The 16,908-nt window shown below is 32.6% G+C and overlaps 1 protein-coding gene across 13 annotated transcripts in view; it reads left to right on the top strand.

Annotated features, from left to right (window-relative positions):
* The window catches only part of LOC149791548 (uncharacterized), a 162,620-nt gene that overhangs the window by 99,362 nt on the left and 46,350 nt on the right, over positions 1–16,908 (top strand). For 10 of the 13 annotated variants that reach the window (XM_089970077.1, XM_089970076.1, XM_089970079.1 and 7 more), the window contains 4 exons: positions 9,053–9,107; positions 11,299–11,357; positions 13,858–13,897; positions 15,619–15,744. In XM_089970077.1, coding sequence (XP_089826203.1) covers positions 9,053–9,107; positions 11,299–11,357; positions 13,858–13,897; positions 15,619–15,744 — 280 coding nt within the window. Of the gene's footprint in view, positions 1–9,052; positions 9,108–11,298; positions 11,358–13,857; positions 13,898–15,278; positions 15,300–15,618; positions 15,745–16,908 lie in introns of all 13 variants that reach the window. The other 3 variants (XM_089970085.1, XM_089970078.1, XM_089970083.1) reach the window with 2 other exon arrangements.

Here is a 16,908-nt window from a genome sequence, read left to right as displayed (position 1 = left end):
AATTAGATTGTGACATGAAGGTCCATTGAGCATGTACAATGTTCTTAGACCATTTAATTAGATTGTATTCTTAGACCATTTAAATATTGTGACATGAAGGTCCACTGAGCATGTATTATGTTCTTAGACCATTTAATTATATTGTGACATGAAGGTCCATTGAGCATGTACTGTGTTCTTTGACCATTTAATTGGATTGTGACATGAAGGTCCATTGAGCATGTACAGTGTTCTTAGACCATTTAATTAGATCGTGTTCTTAGACCATTTAATGGTATAGTGACATGAAGGTCCATTGAGCATGTACTATGTTCTTAGACCATTTAATTAGATTGTGACATGAAGGTCCATTGAGCATGTACAGTGTTCTTAGACCATTTAATTAGATTGTGACATGAAGGTCCATTGAGCATGTACAGTGTTCTTAGACCATTTAATTAGATTGTGACATGAAGGTCCATTGAGCATGTACTGTGTTCTTAGACCATTTAATTAGATTGTGAAATGAAAGTCCATTGAGCATGTACAGTGTTCTTAGACCATTTAATTAGATTGTGACATGAAGGTCCATTGAGCATGTACTGTGTTCTTAGACCATTGAATTAGACTGTAACGTAAATGTCTGCTTAGTCATTACTGTGTGAGAGAATGTTTGTTTTGGTTATTGTGCCTTTTTTTAATACACATTTTCTGCTATGCAGAAATTGTCTGTTTCATTTACTGATGAAAGGAGAAAAATAGTGGGATCTAATGTCATTCATTGTCAGTTATATTTGGATCAGGGATTTATTCATCAATACACATGTATTAGTAACACTAGTGCAACACTAGTGTCATAAGAGTTATCATTCAAATACCAGGAACATGTAACACTAACACATTAAATGAGTTCACAGTCCTCATCACACATTTATGAATATGTTCTTATTTTAAATGCTGTGTAACACTTACTTCACCTGACACCAGTGTCACAAGAGTCATCATTTAAATGTCAGGTACCAGGCACATGTAGTAAATTAAACTAGTTTACAATCCTCACCCCACATTTATGAATATTTTCTTATGTTAGATGCTGTGTGACAGGTATTTCAACAGGCATTAGTGTCACAAGAGTTACCATCCAACTGCCAGGAACATGTAACACTAACACATTCAATGAGTTCACAATCCTCATCACACATTTATGAATTTTTTCTTATGTTAGATGCTGTGTGACAGGTACTTCAACAGGCACTAGTGTCACAAGAGTTACAATTCAAATGCCATATACATGTAACACAAAAATCATGTTCACAATCCTCACCACACATTTATGAATATTTTCTAATATTAAATGCACTGTGTCAGGCACATCACCTGATACTAGTGTTACACTGTTACAATGGACCCTCATTATAATGTTGTTAAGGGGAGCCTTCAAAGTTGAACTGCCATATAGGTGAGGTCACCTTATACTGAAGTGAGTTTAATAAATTTTTCCAGAATGTGGTACTTATGACTTATGATATAAGAGGGACCATGTTATGTGCTTTATAGATAAGGACAAATGCACTATTATTAATGAACTAGCTTAATTGCCCATCATGAGATGGGAGTGGTAAAAAAAAAGTATCAAAATAAAAGTAAAATGAAATTTTAAAAAATATTGGATGAGTAAGTTTTAAAAAAGTTTAAACATAAAAATACAGAAAAAATACAAAATAAAAATAGAAAAATTGTTATTCTGCTGTGAGTTTTGAATTTGTGACCTCTTGTTTGGCAGCCGGGACAAATGTGGGTGTTTAATATAAGATATCCTTTGGGACATAGCTTCACAGTGGAAACAACAGACCAGTTTAATCTATTTGTATTCTCATTCATCTTAACTCTCACATGGCTCCATGAGATTCCATATGAGAGTCTAGTAAAAAAAACTTCATTGGTTCCTGTTACTGATAGAAGGCGCTTTAGTAAATTTTTATCAAATGATATGAGAAAACATCTCTCAGTCTTTTAGAGGTCAGCTAAGCAAAATTTATTTGTTCACTGAAACCAAAATTATTTTGTATGGTTAAAGGATATCATTAAAACATAATATTTTTTAATGGATGCCAATGCAGAAGCCAATGCTTCAATCAGCCAGTGAAAGTGCTGATGTTTACACAAAACGTGACATCATCTCATCATTAAAATCATACCACCTCACATTTCCAAAGTTTGATCAACTGATGCATCATGTGTCAATGCTGCTTGCAGATGAGCACATATATTAATATTGTATGACTGTTTACCATTCAAATTTGTACATAATTGAATACTGTATGCTTATTGACCAATCAAATTTATACATAGATGAGATGCTTCCTGACCAATCAAATTGTACATAGATGAAAATTGAATGCTTATTGACCACTCAGATTTGTGCAAAGATGATACCAAGTTTTGAGTCAGTAAGAGTGTTAATCAGATTTTTTCCCCTCCCATGAGCAGGGAAATTTACAGAGCCAGGATAATTCAAGAGTAATGTCAAAGGACTCTAGACTTCCCACTCGTGAGTTTACACTCCAAAAACAGGATAACAAACCACCAAATCAGGAGAAAAGACTCATCAAGCTGGAATCTACACTACCTAACCAGGAATCTAGACTACCTAACCAGGATTCTAGACTGCCTAGCCGTGATTCTAAAATGTTTACTCTTGACTCTAGGCTACATAGTTCTAGACTGCCCAGTCAGGCACCTAGAGTAAGAAGACAAGAGTCTAAAATATCTATCCATGAGTCAAGATTATCTGGTCAAGAAGTTAGATCACGTAGCCAGGAGTCTAGACAACAAGATATTACATCTAGCCGAGGATTTAAATTACATAACCGAGGGTTGAGATTGCAAAGCCCAGGATATCGGCCATCTATTTTTGAGGTATTAGCAGATCACAAGTGTTACCTGCATGCTAGTCAAAGATGGCCACTAAAGATAGTTACTAATGAACTACAAGCACTTATCAACTGGAATAATTTTGTTTTAAATTAACATGTTGTAGTGAAATGCCAGAAATTGCACAGTTAATAATGCTTCAGTCTCTACAGACTTTTTTGGTAGAATTAGAATGCATTTTTAAATAGTTTAACAAATGAGCAAAATTAGAAAACACAGCTTTCCCTAATCATGACATGTTTTGTTATGCATTGTAATGTGCTTCGGTATATAATGCTATACCACTAGGAACACCAAGACCAAAATCATACCAGTGTATAGCAATGTTGGTTTAAAAAGAAGACACGGTATTCTTGTTGAAAACATCATTATTGAAAATATTCTGTTAATTCATGATATACCACAGTTATGTACATTAATCTGCTCTCATTATATCATGGTTCTGTACACTACACAGTTCTTGCTATAACACTGTTTGATATATAACTTTGCAGTTATTGACTCAGACTACTGCATTTTAAAAACAGAGCTGTATGCATGCCATCTGCCTGATAATGTTAATATAAATTATAAAGGATTCTTTTAATCATTCAGCTGATACTGTCATATTTTTGATTGGACTTTTTTACAGAGACATAATAGGGAAAAATAGTTATATTTTCCATGTATGGATTCCAACTTCAGTGGTTTCAAAATTAGAATTTTAACAAATTTGAACATTTGTTCCAATACTTAGATTTTTATTTTGAAATCAAAAAAATAATCAGTGACATTATATCATAAATAGTAAACTTTATAGGATATTATCTCTTATATTAAATGTGGTATTGTCAGTGCCTGGAGAAAGTTGAAGTAAATGAGAATGGCGAGTATGACAGTCTGCAATGCAAAAGTATGATCATGGTATAAAACAGGTGGATATTTGTATTTAAACTATGTTATTTACCTTATTATTTGTAGTCATAATCAGTTGGTGAAAACATTATATTCAGAAGAAATTTATAATAAAAGTACGATCTACTGTATGCTTTCTGATCTTCATTGTAGATCCTATGAAAGTAGAGTAATTGTCACTGTACCCAGTTAGGCAACAATAATGAACAAATAAAACCATTCCTTTTCTTAAGCTGACAAAGGATGAAATCGACATCAATATTCCCTATTTTTTTAAAATATTATCTTAACCTTAAATATATTTAAATGTGAATATTAAAGTGATTTGACTTGTATTCAGTACTAGATTCCTTTAACAAGGTTTAGTTAGTTGTCCTAACCACTATTTAATCTGATCCAAAAGTATGGTCAATAAAATGGAGCTAATTATCAATGCAGCCTGACAGTTGCACAGAAAAGTCAACACCCTTAATCAGTGTAAAGTTAGACATGATATTTCAGTAAAGAATACAAAGATGTAAGTTAAATTGAAACAGAGAATACAAGAACTTCACCTAAGTTGAAATAATGCTAGAATAATAGAAATAATTATGCTTGCAAACATTAAAATGAGTAATGAACCAGAGATTTAATGGAAGTTGCTATGAGTAACCCATTACACCAAATTACAATGAGTAACTAGATAATTTTTTTATTATTTTTGGGTAAAAATTATTAGGGACAGAAAAAAGACAAACCTTCCTAGATGATTTTGTTTGTAGTCATTTTTGGCAAATTAAAAAAAAAAAATGAACACTAATTTTATTTTGAAAAGACAATTAAAAAAATTCAAACAATTAAGAATTATTTATTTTAACAAGGTGTTATTGTATTTTTGTCCACAAGGGTTTGCTTGTATAGCTGGGTTCACTCAATAATCTAGTCAAGGGCTGCTAATTAAATGATACAAGAACAAAAATCTGAAAACTTGTTTTAGCATCTAGCAGAAGACAACCACTTTTACCGGAGATAAAAAAGGGAGGGCCCCAGGTGGATGAATGGTCCAAGGTGCTTGCCTTTACTGACCATTGCAATCTCACCTTTGTACATGTGGGTTCAAGACTCAGACTTGACCAACGTGATTATGTGAGTAATCTTGCCAGTAGCTTCTTTCGGGTTTGTGGTTCCTCATGGGTTTTTCATGGGTTCTTTATCTACCAGATATATTGACTGCCATGCATAGCCTATCACGTGTTGAAAAATGGTATTAAACCCACAAATAAACAAACAAGGAAAGCGGAGAACATGCCTGGTTTACCCTCCATCCAAATCCACCAGCATTTAAAAAAATATTAAATGTTTGGATTTCTACCATATTTACCCACATTTATTGCATGGTATTTATTGATTTATTTCGCTACTACAATACTTGCCTGCATTTAATAGCTGATTTATTTCTATCTATTTCTACCAGTGTTATTTATTAAATCAGTGTATTATTACCATATCTACCCACATTTAATGCAGGATTTACCTACATCCAAAATCTACCAGTGTCATTTATTTAATCATCAAATTACTGGCATATTTACCCATGTTTAGTATACTGCCAATTCTGAACAGTATCAACCCATATCTACCATTGCACAGTACTGTAGTAGTTTATGATCTGGGCTGTTTACTGGGGAAAGGGGATGTATGGGTTGGTGGGGGTTTAGCCACTTTTGTAACACTACTCTATGGATATGTGTCATGGCAAGCACACTCCTCCATTAATACAGTATTTTTTTATTACAAGGGATTGCAATACAATTTATTTTCTTTCTTCTTCAAAAATATATTAAATTTTTTGATTCGGTATCGGAAAACGAAATTGGGTAAAAGAAATTGCTCCAGCAATAAAATTAGCACTTATGGTAGTGTTACATACGTGAATTCAAAAGACAGATTTTTCTGTCTTTACACATACAGCAATGAATGCAAAATAATCATTGGTTGCTTAGTTATTTATTTTGATTTATCTCTTCAGCAGAAAATGCAGCCATACATGGATTAGAGCTAGATAAATTGTGTTTTCCAAGAGAAATTCTGTATCACTAATCCCCCAGTAGCCGCTATGTAACTAGTAGTCGTGCAAAAATTGACGCTACAAACACACACAAAATTCATCACAATGTAGAAATTAATGCATGGTTAACACAGAATACATTGTGATTCATGGTATCCTGTAAACGTCACTGTCTGATGTCATCTAATACAAATTTCTTCCTCACTGTACACATTATGTTTCCTTTTCCCCATATTTCTGAATCATCAATGCATATCAGTTTACGAAAGTATGTTATTCAAATTACAATATATAGAACAAGCTGCAAACTATTAAGAAACTTGATCATTTTTTTTTGTAACATGGGCTTTAGTAAAATAACACGTTGCAGTTTTTGTAATTGCATTAGAGTGTCCACAACTGAACAGGTATTGAGTGCATGGTTTGATTATAGGAACTTGTTAGTCATGCAAAACAAGCACCCACAGTTTACTGTCTATGGGACTCAGTAAATATGTCACTTTTGAAATAGATTTGGATTTGGAAAAGCAAGCACTAATCAAATCAAAATTGTTATTGCGTTAAGCACAGTGTTTACAGCAAATATGGAATATAATAGAACAACAGTTTTTTCAGACTTACATGAAAATGAAGTATTATATATATTAGCAAACACCTGTAGTTGTAAATTGTTCTTTTTCCTTCTTTTCTTTTTATTAAATTCATTCGTCAAATAAAAATCCTTGTTACTCATAATTAGCCACAGGACACAAATTACCCAAATCACTGGACATAATACTTCCAACACGGATAAATGTTTTTGTTTCAAGATTTTTCTAAATTTACTAATCTATGCCAATGCTCTATTGTTCAGTGAAATAGAATCAAGGAATGTGGCTGTTTATTACAGTATAGATATTACCATTAGATGTGTATTGAATGAAAACCATGAATGTCAATACAGATATTACCATTAGCTGTGTATTGAATGAAATATTACCATTAGCTGTGTATTTAATGAAAACCATGAATGGCACACCTGACTAAGAGAAAAATAGTGTAGTCTCTTTTGTGATGATGTCTACACTCAAATAACTGTCCAATAAATGTTTGACATAATAATCTACCGAAGGCGTCCAGACATCATTGTATTTTAATTTTCATATACATATTTGTCCCCTGTGCTTGGTCTCACTTATAGACAGAGACATTGTAATGCGGCATTCTCCATAGCCTGCAGTCATATTAAGAAGACAGTAGAGTGAATATTTCATAACAAGTTCATAAAAGATATCACCTGTTCAACTGTTTTTGTTATCAGTAAGTTCATGATCACATTAAATATTTCTTGCTAAGTTAGCACAAGTATTTTGCAATAATTAGATACCTTTTCATGGCCAGTTGAAGCAAACTTAATCTCTGTTTAATTACTGGCAAACACACTGAGACTTTTACTTGACAACAAGACATGAAATCTTCTTACATTTTTGTCTGAAAACACAAATTCAAGAGAAAATTATTGCAAAGCAGCATTACAATATATTGAACATTATTTTGGCAAGTAAAGTTTTGTATACAAAAAAAATTGAGCAAGGCCCAGAGGCATACCAAAATTATTGTTTGCTGTCCCCCAAATGATACCTTTTTCCAATATTGCCTGTTTCAAAAGACCCCAGGTTTACAACCCTTACTGATCTATTGACTAGCATATACCAAATAACTTCAAACCTGACAGCATCAAATCAGTCTTGACACTTGTAGTTTCTTCAGGTTTTTTAAGTCTGAGGTTTGGTAAGTGCCAAAACACCTGTCCTGTTATGACTGGCAAGTTCCAAAACACCCCCTATTTCTAGCCTGGCATAGCACATACCTGTCAGTGGGGTAGTTGTCTGGCCAGGCCATTTGCTTAAAATCTTAGAATGAATTAACAGCATTGGTCTTGATATGTTGGTGCATTATGAAAGTTGGCTACATGTTATACTGGATCAGATAATTTCATGTATAATTTTTTCATGTTCCACCCTCCATCCCCACCCCCTTCTACAACACTCTCACCTTCTGTCCAGTCTGTAGAGGGAATTCATAGTGTTGTAATTGTATATCCATCACTTTAAATCACAGACATATTTGTATTTGGTTTTATGTTTTATCTTCATTTGACAAAGGAAGTCTTCTGAGTGCTTAACACTTTCAGATAACTTTAATTTGTATTGAAAACTAGAGTCAAATTAATTTTGATCATCAGTTTTTGCATGATTTTAATACGATAATTGCATGTATGTGTACAGTTTCACAGGTTAAACTACATCAAAATAGATTGTTATGATAATATTGGAAGAGATCTTATAATGTAATTTTCCCTACACAATTCTATTTTCCCTTTACCCATTAAAAAAACTCTAGTTTTTTTTAGCAATGTATGATTTCTCTGGTATAAAATAACTAGAGTTAGATGTAATTATGTGGTCAAAAAGCTAATCAGGTTTTGGCAAAGTCATCAAATATTAAAATGTTTTGCATATTTAATATCAATGAAGTCATTCCATTCCTGATAATATCTGCAGTTTTCTTTCCATGAAAGTTACGCTGCCATCTATGTTTGAAGAAAAGATATAGGATATTGTAACAAAAATTTGCATATTCCAGCTTATGATTTTCAGTCATAAACTTGTGTTTTAATTTATTTGTATCATAAAATTAACATGCTATATGTAATATTGTATGCATTTATTTTCTGTACAATCCTCTGATTTATTTTGTAAAGAAACTTTCTTCTTGTTTAAAGTTAGTAGATTTTATGTACTTGCTTTAATCTATAATGTTTCAGAAGTAAAATATGTACAAAACATAAAAGACAATACAGTACTGTACAAAAAATAAAAAACAATACAGTACTGTACAAAAAATCACAAGAATGCAGTAATTTAAGAAAATCAAGACAATAAAGTATTGTAAGCTAAAGAGAATCAAGACAATCAAGTACATTAACTTTAACAAAATCAAGACAATAAAATCGTATTCAAATTTAGTAAGATGAGAAAAGGTGCGAAGAATTAATTGGTAGCAAAATGTATTTATATATTGCCATAATTTATGACAATAATGAAACATTTATGTTGCAAGTGTTCTTAATATACTAAATTTGGAATGAGTTTAACAATACTGATATTTTTCAAGCTGCTAAAAGTGCTAGTAATTTAAACCATTTTGCTGATTCAGGACCGAGAAGATTATGAGAGACGTCAAGATAACTTTCAAGATCAAGACAGAGAAGGTAATTTAGTCAAATAGTATTTCATCTGCATTAGTTACAAGCAAGGCATTAAGGTATCACTGTCAGGATACATACATTACAATAAAAATGATGACCTTATTTTAAAAAGCTGCTCATTTGGTTAACAAATCAATATTCCATTAGGTTTTGTACAGGTACTTGTTACTAGTTGTTTATACATATTAAGGTATGAATGGACACATGACATGATCAGGTTTATATCATTTCACCAGTCTGTTTGGTGTGTGAAGTCTCATTGTGAATTAAATAAACTCAGTGAGGTGTGCCATAAACCCTATTATATGTGCAATAGAATCCATGATGGAATTCCACTAGATTAAGTGGATGCCCACCACACAAGTGGAAATTTCACTATTCACAGTGGACATCTAATCCATTGCCCTGTATTGAATGGGCAACGCATAATCCATGATACATGTTTTTGTTGGCATGAGTTTTTGAATTGTGAGACATAGATATGATACTTTGAATGGTATTTAACCTTAACTGGTTGATATAGAAATGAGCCATTGAATGATGAGGCATATTTATTGAACCTCTTGACATAGATATGAGTTTTTGAAATCTGAGACAAACTTTTGTGTCTATCATTGCGAAGCCACTGAACAGTATGGCATAGCTGTCACTTTTCTGCTGGCAAGTTGTTATAATCAGCATAATTAACAGTGCTATGAATTTGTAGTGGGTAGGATCAGCATCATTAACAATGGATTTTTATTCAATAGGATTGGCATCATTAGCAGTACTATGGATTTTTGGTCAGTAGGATCAGCATCATTAATAGTGCTATGGATTTTTGTCAGCAGGATCAGCATCATTAACAATGCTATGGATTTTTGTCAGTAGGAACAGCATCATTAACAATGCTATGGATTTTTGTCAGTAGGATCAGCATCATTAACAATGCTATGGATTTTTGTCAGTAGGAACAGCATCATTAACAATGCTATGGATTTTTGGTCATTAGGATCAGCATCATTAACAATGCTATGGATTTTTGGTCATTAGGATCAGCATCATTAACAATGCTATGGATGTTTGTCAGTAGGATCAGCATCATTAATAGTGCTATGGATTTTTGTCAGTAGGAACAGCATCATTAACAATGCTATGGATTTTTGTCAGTAGGATCAGCATCATTAATAGTGCTATGGATTTTTGTCAGTAGGAACAGCATCATTAACAATGCTATGGATTTTTGGTCATTAGGATCAGCATCATTAACAATGCTATAGATTTTTGTCAGTAGGAACAGCATCATTAACAATGCTATGGATTTTTGTCAGTAGGATCAGCATCATTAATAGTGCTATGGATTTTTGTCAGTAGGAACAGCATCATTAACAATGCTATGGATTTTTGGTCATTAGGATCAGCATCATTAACAATGCTATAGATTTTTGTCAGTAGGATCAGCATCATTAACAATGCTATGGATTTTTGTCAGTTGGATCAGCATCATTAACAATGCTATGGATTTTTGTCAGTAGGATCAGCATCATTAATAGTGCTATGGATTTTTGTCAGTAGGAACAGCATCATTAACAATGCTATGGATTTTTGGTCATTAGGATCAGCATCATTAACAATGCTATAGATTTTTGTCAGTAGGATCAGCATCATTAACAATGCTATGGATTTTTGTCAGTTGGATCAGCATCATTAACAATGCTATGGATTTTTGTCAGTAGGATCAGCATCATTAACAATGCTATGGATTTTTAGTCGGTAGGATTAGCATCATTAACAATGCTATAGATTTTTGTCAGTAGGATCAGCATCAAGAAAGATGTATTGTAAATAAAATCAGTGCTAGTTGTCTGCTCTTATCCAGTCATGTTCATTGTATTCATATTATAATATTGTGCAGGAGCAGTCAGTATCAATATTTTACACTTTACACGCCATAACTTGCACAACTCACCAAGTCATGGTATTAAACATTATTGTCTGCTGCTCTGAAACTCCTGAAATGTAAATAAAACTAACCAAAAGTTTGGTTCCACATACACTTCAAATTTTCAAAGTGCTAGTGCATTTATTATGTATTTTTTTAAATTATGTAACCTTTCATTATGAATTCCTTGATTGCTGTTTCATTTCAGGATGTATTTCTTGACTGATATTAGAGTTCATTATCTCTTTATTGTAAAACTATACTTTCTTTCAGTTGTTAGCATTCAAGAACAGGAAAAGCGCATCAAAGAGCTGAAAGAAGATATCGACAGAGTAAGCTTAACTAACTTTGTTATCAAACTTGAGTTGCAAACCAACTTCATTGTGTTCATCTTTATGTGAATATAGCATTTATGTGACAATGTATCATGACACCATTCTTTTCTTATATGAAGCTACAGGTTTATCAGACAGTTTCATGTTCCGACTCTGATGTACATCTTCATAAGGATGTCAAATGTTTACTGTGTAATTGTTATAAAATCGGATGTTCTTCTTCATTCTAACAGTCATTCTGTTGTAACACCTGATGAATTCTTATCCCTGCTTAATATGATAATTACAGAGAATCACTATTTGTTATTATTAGGGGGTTCTATGCTTATTTTACTCATTCACTTATAAATCCAGATTAGTAATTGCTTGCATGCACTGGCAATTTCTTTTGATGCACTTGCTTGCAGCATAGTGAGAATGGCTGAATATTTGATGAGAGCGTGTATGTGTGTTGGAAGGAAATCAACAAAACTACTGGTTAAATAAACATTAATAATTTCAATTAATGCAATTTAAATATATTTTTGTTCACTTCATGGTATTTAGGCAGTTAATTGTGTTAAATAATAATGTGTTAAAGGACAATAAAAGATATAATATTAACTTTCATATTTTTTTTCAACCAATATTGTCATGCATTGGATTGACTAATTTAAATTCAATGGTTTTATTTTGGTCATGAGGTCCATATCGGTCTCACTTTATGTCTGTAATCACTTTACAGTGAGAGGCATTGTAATAAGGGATAGCTGTATTTTTATGATCATATCTCAATAATTAGGTCAGATTCATTTGTCTGACGCTTGAGGTAATCCAGCAAACATTGGATTTGACCTGATAAACATGAGTAGACTGTAGAAAAGTACACAAATGTGTAGCATGATTTAAAAATAATTTATAGTTTCAAAATATGCATATCTTTTTTTTCCATGATTGAAGAAATAATAAATGACACCCTTTAGCCCCTCTTTACAGTCATTGATCCATGCAAAAATGTTTCCATATATATCTATATATATATAAATATAAGAAATTTTGGGAGCCATGCCACAACCACATTATATCTGAATCTGAATCTGCATTACAGCAGGGCACGTTATAGCAGAGTTACACTGTGTGTGTGTATGTGTGTGTGTATATATATATATATATATATATATATATATATATATATATATATATATATATATATATATATATATATATGGGGCCCCGAGTGGGTGAGTGGTGTAAAGTGCTCTCCGTTACAGATCACTGCCATCTCACCTCTGTCTGCTTGGGTTCGAGTCTAGGATTCGGCCAGTGTGGATATGTGAGAAAACTTGCCAGTAGCTTCTCATGGATCAGTGGTTCTTCTCGGGGTTTTCCTGGGTTCTTCCTCCACCATTATTACTGGCCGCCATGCCTATCGTGTGCTGAAAAATGGTGTTAAACCCCACAACAACAACAATATATATATATATATATATATATATATATATATATATATATATATATATATATATATATATATATATATATATATATATATATATATATATATATATATATATATTCATGCAGAGACTTTGAACTTGCAATAGATGCTATATATCCTGTTGATAGAGTGACCATAGTGACCATACCTGTGGAGCAGAAAATATACCACCTATATTCACTTATACTCAAGCTGCAAACAGACCTAGATCTTCAGTTGCTTAATGTGCTGGCAGGTCTGGGTCAATGCATTGTTTTAAGAGTAATCATTAGAAAATGAAGGCTGGTGCATTTTGCAACAATGGATTGTGGCCTGTGTTTAATTGCAGTTGGACTTGTGTTATAATTGAACAGATAACAACACAAACATGTATATTACATGTGTACCATAGTAGCAACCTCAAGCATGATAAAAGTGTATTTTAAAATATTCTAGGCAGATTGTGGCATTTTTGTTAACATGATATGCAATATTTTAATTCAGTTTTAACAGCAGCTTTTGGCAATTCCTATCCAGATCTATCACTTTTACTTTAGGCACAACAAAATCCCACTTTTATAAACATTTTTCAGCTCTTTAAACAGAATTGTAGCTTGTCATCACATTTTTTTAAACTGTTACACTTATAGTAAATGAGAAAAGTAATACGTTATTTTGTCATCATCGATAAAACATGAAAACGTTAGTTTTGAAATTAATGAATGGTGTTCGAGTTTTTACAGTGTCTCAAGACTTACATTCGTACTGTCAGAAATTAAAAGCGTTTTCAATTTCAAAAGTTTCTTGTTAGCTAAAAACAAAGTATCTTATAATATTATTTGTTGTAATGTATAAAATGCTAGAGACCCCAGCAAATGTGGATGGTATCACATGTATATACTTATAATAGTTTTCATTTCTGTCATCTCCCTATCATGACTATGAAAGGTTTTGGAAAATTGACAATTTTTAAAAACAGACAAAAAAGATGAATATATATATATATATATTTTAATCATATGTGCATTTTAAATTTTCCAGCTTAAACATGTGGAGCTTGAAAAGGAACGGGCCCGATCAGGTTTGTTGTCATGACAAAAAAATTTCTTGCACCTTTTCACCACACCACTGCAAAAGTGACATCACAGATGTCTGCAGCTGTTTAAATGGAATGGTTTCCTCACTGCACTTACATTCTCACAATGTTTGACACATTTTTCTCTGCACTTTACTTGTCACTCATTTGCAAACAATCTATTTTCCTTTTCAAACAATAGCATGATATTTTTAGTAGAATAGGAATTTGTTTATCTAACACAAAAACAATTCATAATCAACATGTGAAAGTGCATGCACTGTTGTTTTACAACATAGATAGCAAGACAAAATATACTCAAATTATTTTCCAAATTTACAAAAGTTTTTATCAATATGCATGAATTCATTAATAATGCATGACATGTATTTTCTTGGCTGAAATGTACTGCATGCATGAATTAAAGCAAGCTGTTTTCCAATGCATGTCACCATTAATCAGAGAAAAATTTTGTACACACCCGTTTTGGGCAGAGCATCAGTATGCTATGATCTCATTTTTCCATCTTTCTGTCAGTCAGCCCTTTCTTAAGGTAAAAGGTCAGAATCACTGTGAATGAAAGAAGGAAAATGGTTTTCACACAATAACATTAGAACTGCATCAGAGACCTTTGAAGATTGCTTGCACATGGGGTAAGGAAGATGCCTATCAGTTTGTTAGTCAAAAGATCAAAAGTCAAGGTCATTGATACTGAATGATGAAAAATGTTTTATTCACAAAAATTTCAGTTATCAAATATGTAGCTTCACCACAGTTTGTGGATCAACTGCATGTTGGTTAAGAATGAAGCCTAATGACTTTTGGGTCAAAATGTCAAAGGTGAAGGTCACTGTGACTTAAAGAAGAATTTAGTTTTTTAAAGAAAAATCTGTTTATTTCTAAATTATAGATCTTGACCAGTGTTTGTGAAGATCCTGCACTTAAGGTATGGAAAAGGTCTGTGGAATTAATTTCATATTCCGAGGTCATTACAGCTTAAAGAAAAGTGGATTTTGCAGAATGACTTTTATTCTGGAGTAAGTTCCAGGAAAAAAATGTGTGGATGACTTGCACTTAGGGAAATATAGAAAACTATAGATTTTGGAGACCAATAAGTCAGAGATCAGTCATGGTAAGTCTAATAAGAAATAAATGGTTTCTGCACAGTAACTTTGGTTCAAGACTGCAACCTTTGACTTGTGGTCCAGGTCAATGAAACTTACTTGTCAATAATCTCCTGTGTCCTCTAGTTATTTGATGGAGGACTAAGAAAAACAGCTCCTCCTCCCCACAAATTGTATAATTATATCCAAATTTTTTGAAAACTGATGAAAAATTGAGAGATCATTTCTAACTCTTATATTCATATAAATACTATGTTTTGCAGAAGACAGGAGACAACGAAATGGTACTTATAAACAACATAAATGCAATTTCTTTAAAGCTTGTAGAGTCAGTGTTACTTTCCTTAGTCTAATAGTGTAGAAAAGCTTACATATTTATATCCATTCTTCCTTTTAATTGTTTTTCTTTTTTTTTTTAAATTCACTGAGAATAAATGTTATTTTGGTATAATATTTTCATTAAACAAAATAATTTCTATACAGAAACTTTAAAGTTTGTTTCTGATTCTCAAACAGACCTTTCCTAAGCTCTAAATTTCTTCTTTCATCTTTCTTTGTACATTTTTATCTTCCTTCTTTATCTTCTTTTGTCTGCTTTCTCAGTATACAAGCCTATCAGATATCTTGCTTACATCCCCTACTTGAAGAAACATGTACAGTTTATAACAGAAGATGGATCATGCCCATTTCCAGGTTCCAGGTTCCTCCCACAAACAATTATTCTTGAAGGTAGATCTCACAGTTTCAGCTGACCTGTACATAAGGCCAAGTGAGTTCTTGGTATGACTCAGCATCTGGCATGCATTGTCCTGCTGCTGTTGTTTGTCGTCTGCTGCCAGCATTGTTATTTTCAACTTAAGTTTTGATGAAATCTGTTAGGGATGTTCTTCTTTACAAGCTCTATCAAAATTGTGTTTAGGGTAGCTCTCCTGGCAATAGTGATGCTTCCATTAAACCAGAATGGAAAATCTATTTCTGACTTCTCTACAATAGCTTACCGGTAGTCATTTTTTTTCAAAAACTTGGTGTAAATGTTTGTTCACACTTGATGTATTGAAATCATACTGCACTGGCTTTCCTAGAAATGGTGTGGCTTCCTTAGTTATCAGGTGAAAAATCAATTTTCAAACTTACATAGGTCATACATGAAAATCATTAAATTTTGAGGAGTTTCGTTGACAAGTTCCAGAATTTTGAACAAGGTTTTATCCTACAAAATTCCTTGAATTTGTTGACAACTTGAATTTTCCACCAAACTCATTGAACTTATCTAAAGGATAAGAGAATGTTAAATCTGAATAAAATATATCACTTTATAAATTCAAAATTTGTGTTCTGTACCTAATTTACAAAAATAATGAAGTAACTAAATAGAATGGGATTAAATTGGGTGGATCAGATGATACATGATACAGATGATCAGATGGATTAGCTCCCTTTGGCTGTAGCTGCATACATTTGACAGATCAATTCACATAAAATTGTTTGACTTTGGTCATGTGGTCCATAGGAGTGAAAACTGTTTATGTCTTTGCTACTTTTGTGGCCATTTATGCGGTGACAGACTTAGTAAAATATTTTGATATTTTGTGAAAAAAATAACCCTTTAACACTTTTAAAAGTGTTGAAAACTCATGGAAATTCCTTACAAAACAAATGACTTGAGCAGTGTGAATGATGATTTTGTCTATAGAATGTCTGACCCAATTTCAATCGAATTGGATAGGAGTGCTTTGCATTTTCCATTTTTTTCCATGGTGGCCTCCCTAGCAGTTATGTAGCTTCCATAGCAACCATATAGAACAACATATTTTCAGGTTCTTCTTCAGAACAGCTAGGCCACATTGATCAGACTTCTTTGGGCATGCTTATTCCAAAGGTTTTTGAGGCTGA

The sequence above is a fragment of the Sinohyriopsis cumingii genome, chromosome 9, assembly GCF_028554795.1.
Source record: "Sinohyriopsis cumingii isolate HCF-2022 chromosome 9, ASM2855479v2, whole genome shotgun sequence".
NCBI classification, from domain to species: Eukaryota; Metazoa; Mollusca; class Bivalvia; order Unionida; family Unionidae; genus Sinohyriopsis; species Sinohyriopsis cumingii.
This window is presented reverse-complemented; position numbering and strand designations above follow the sequence as displayed.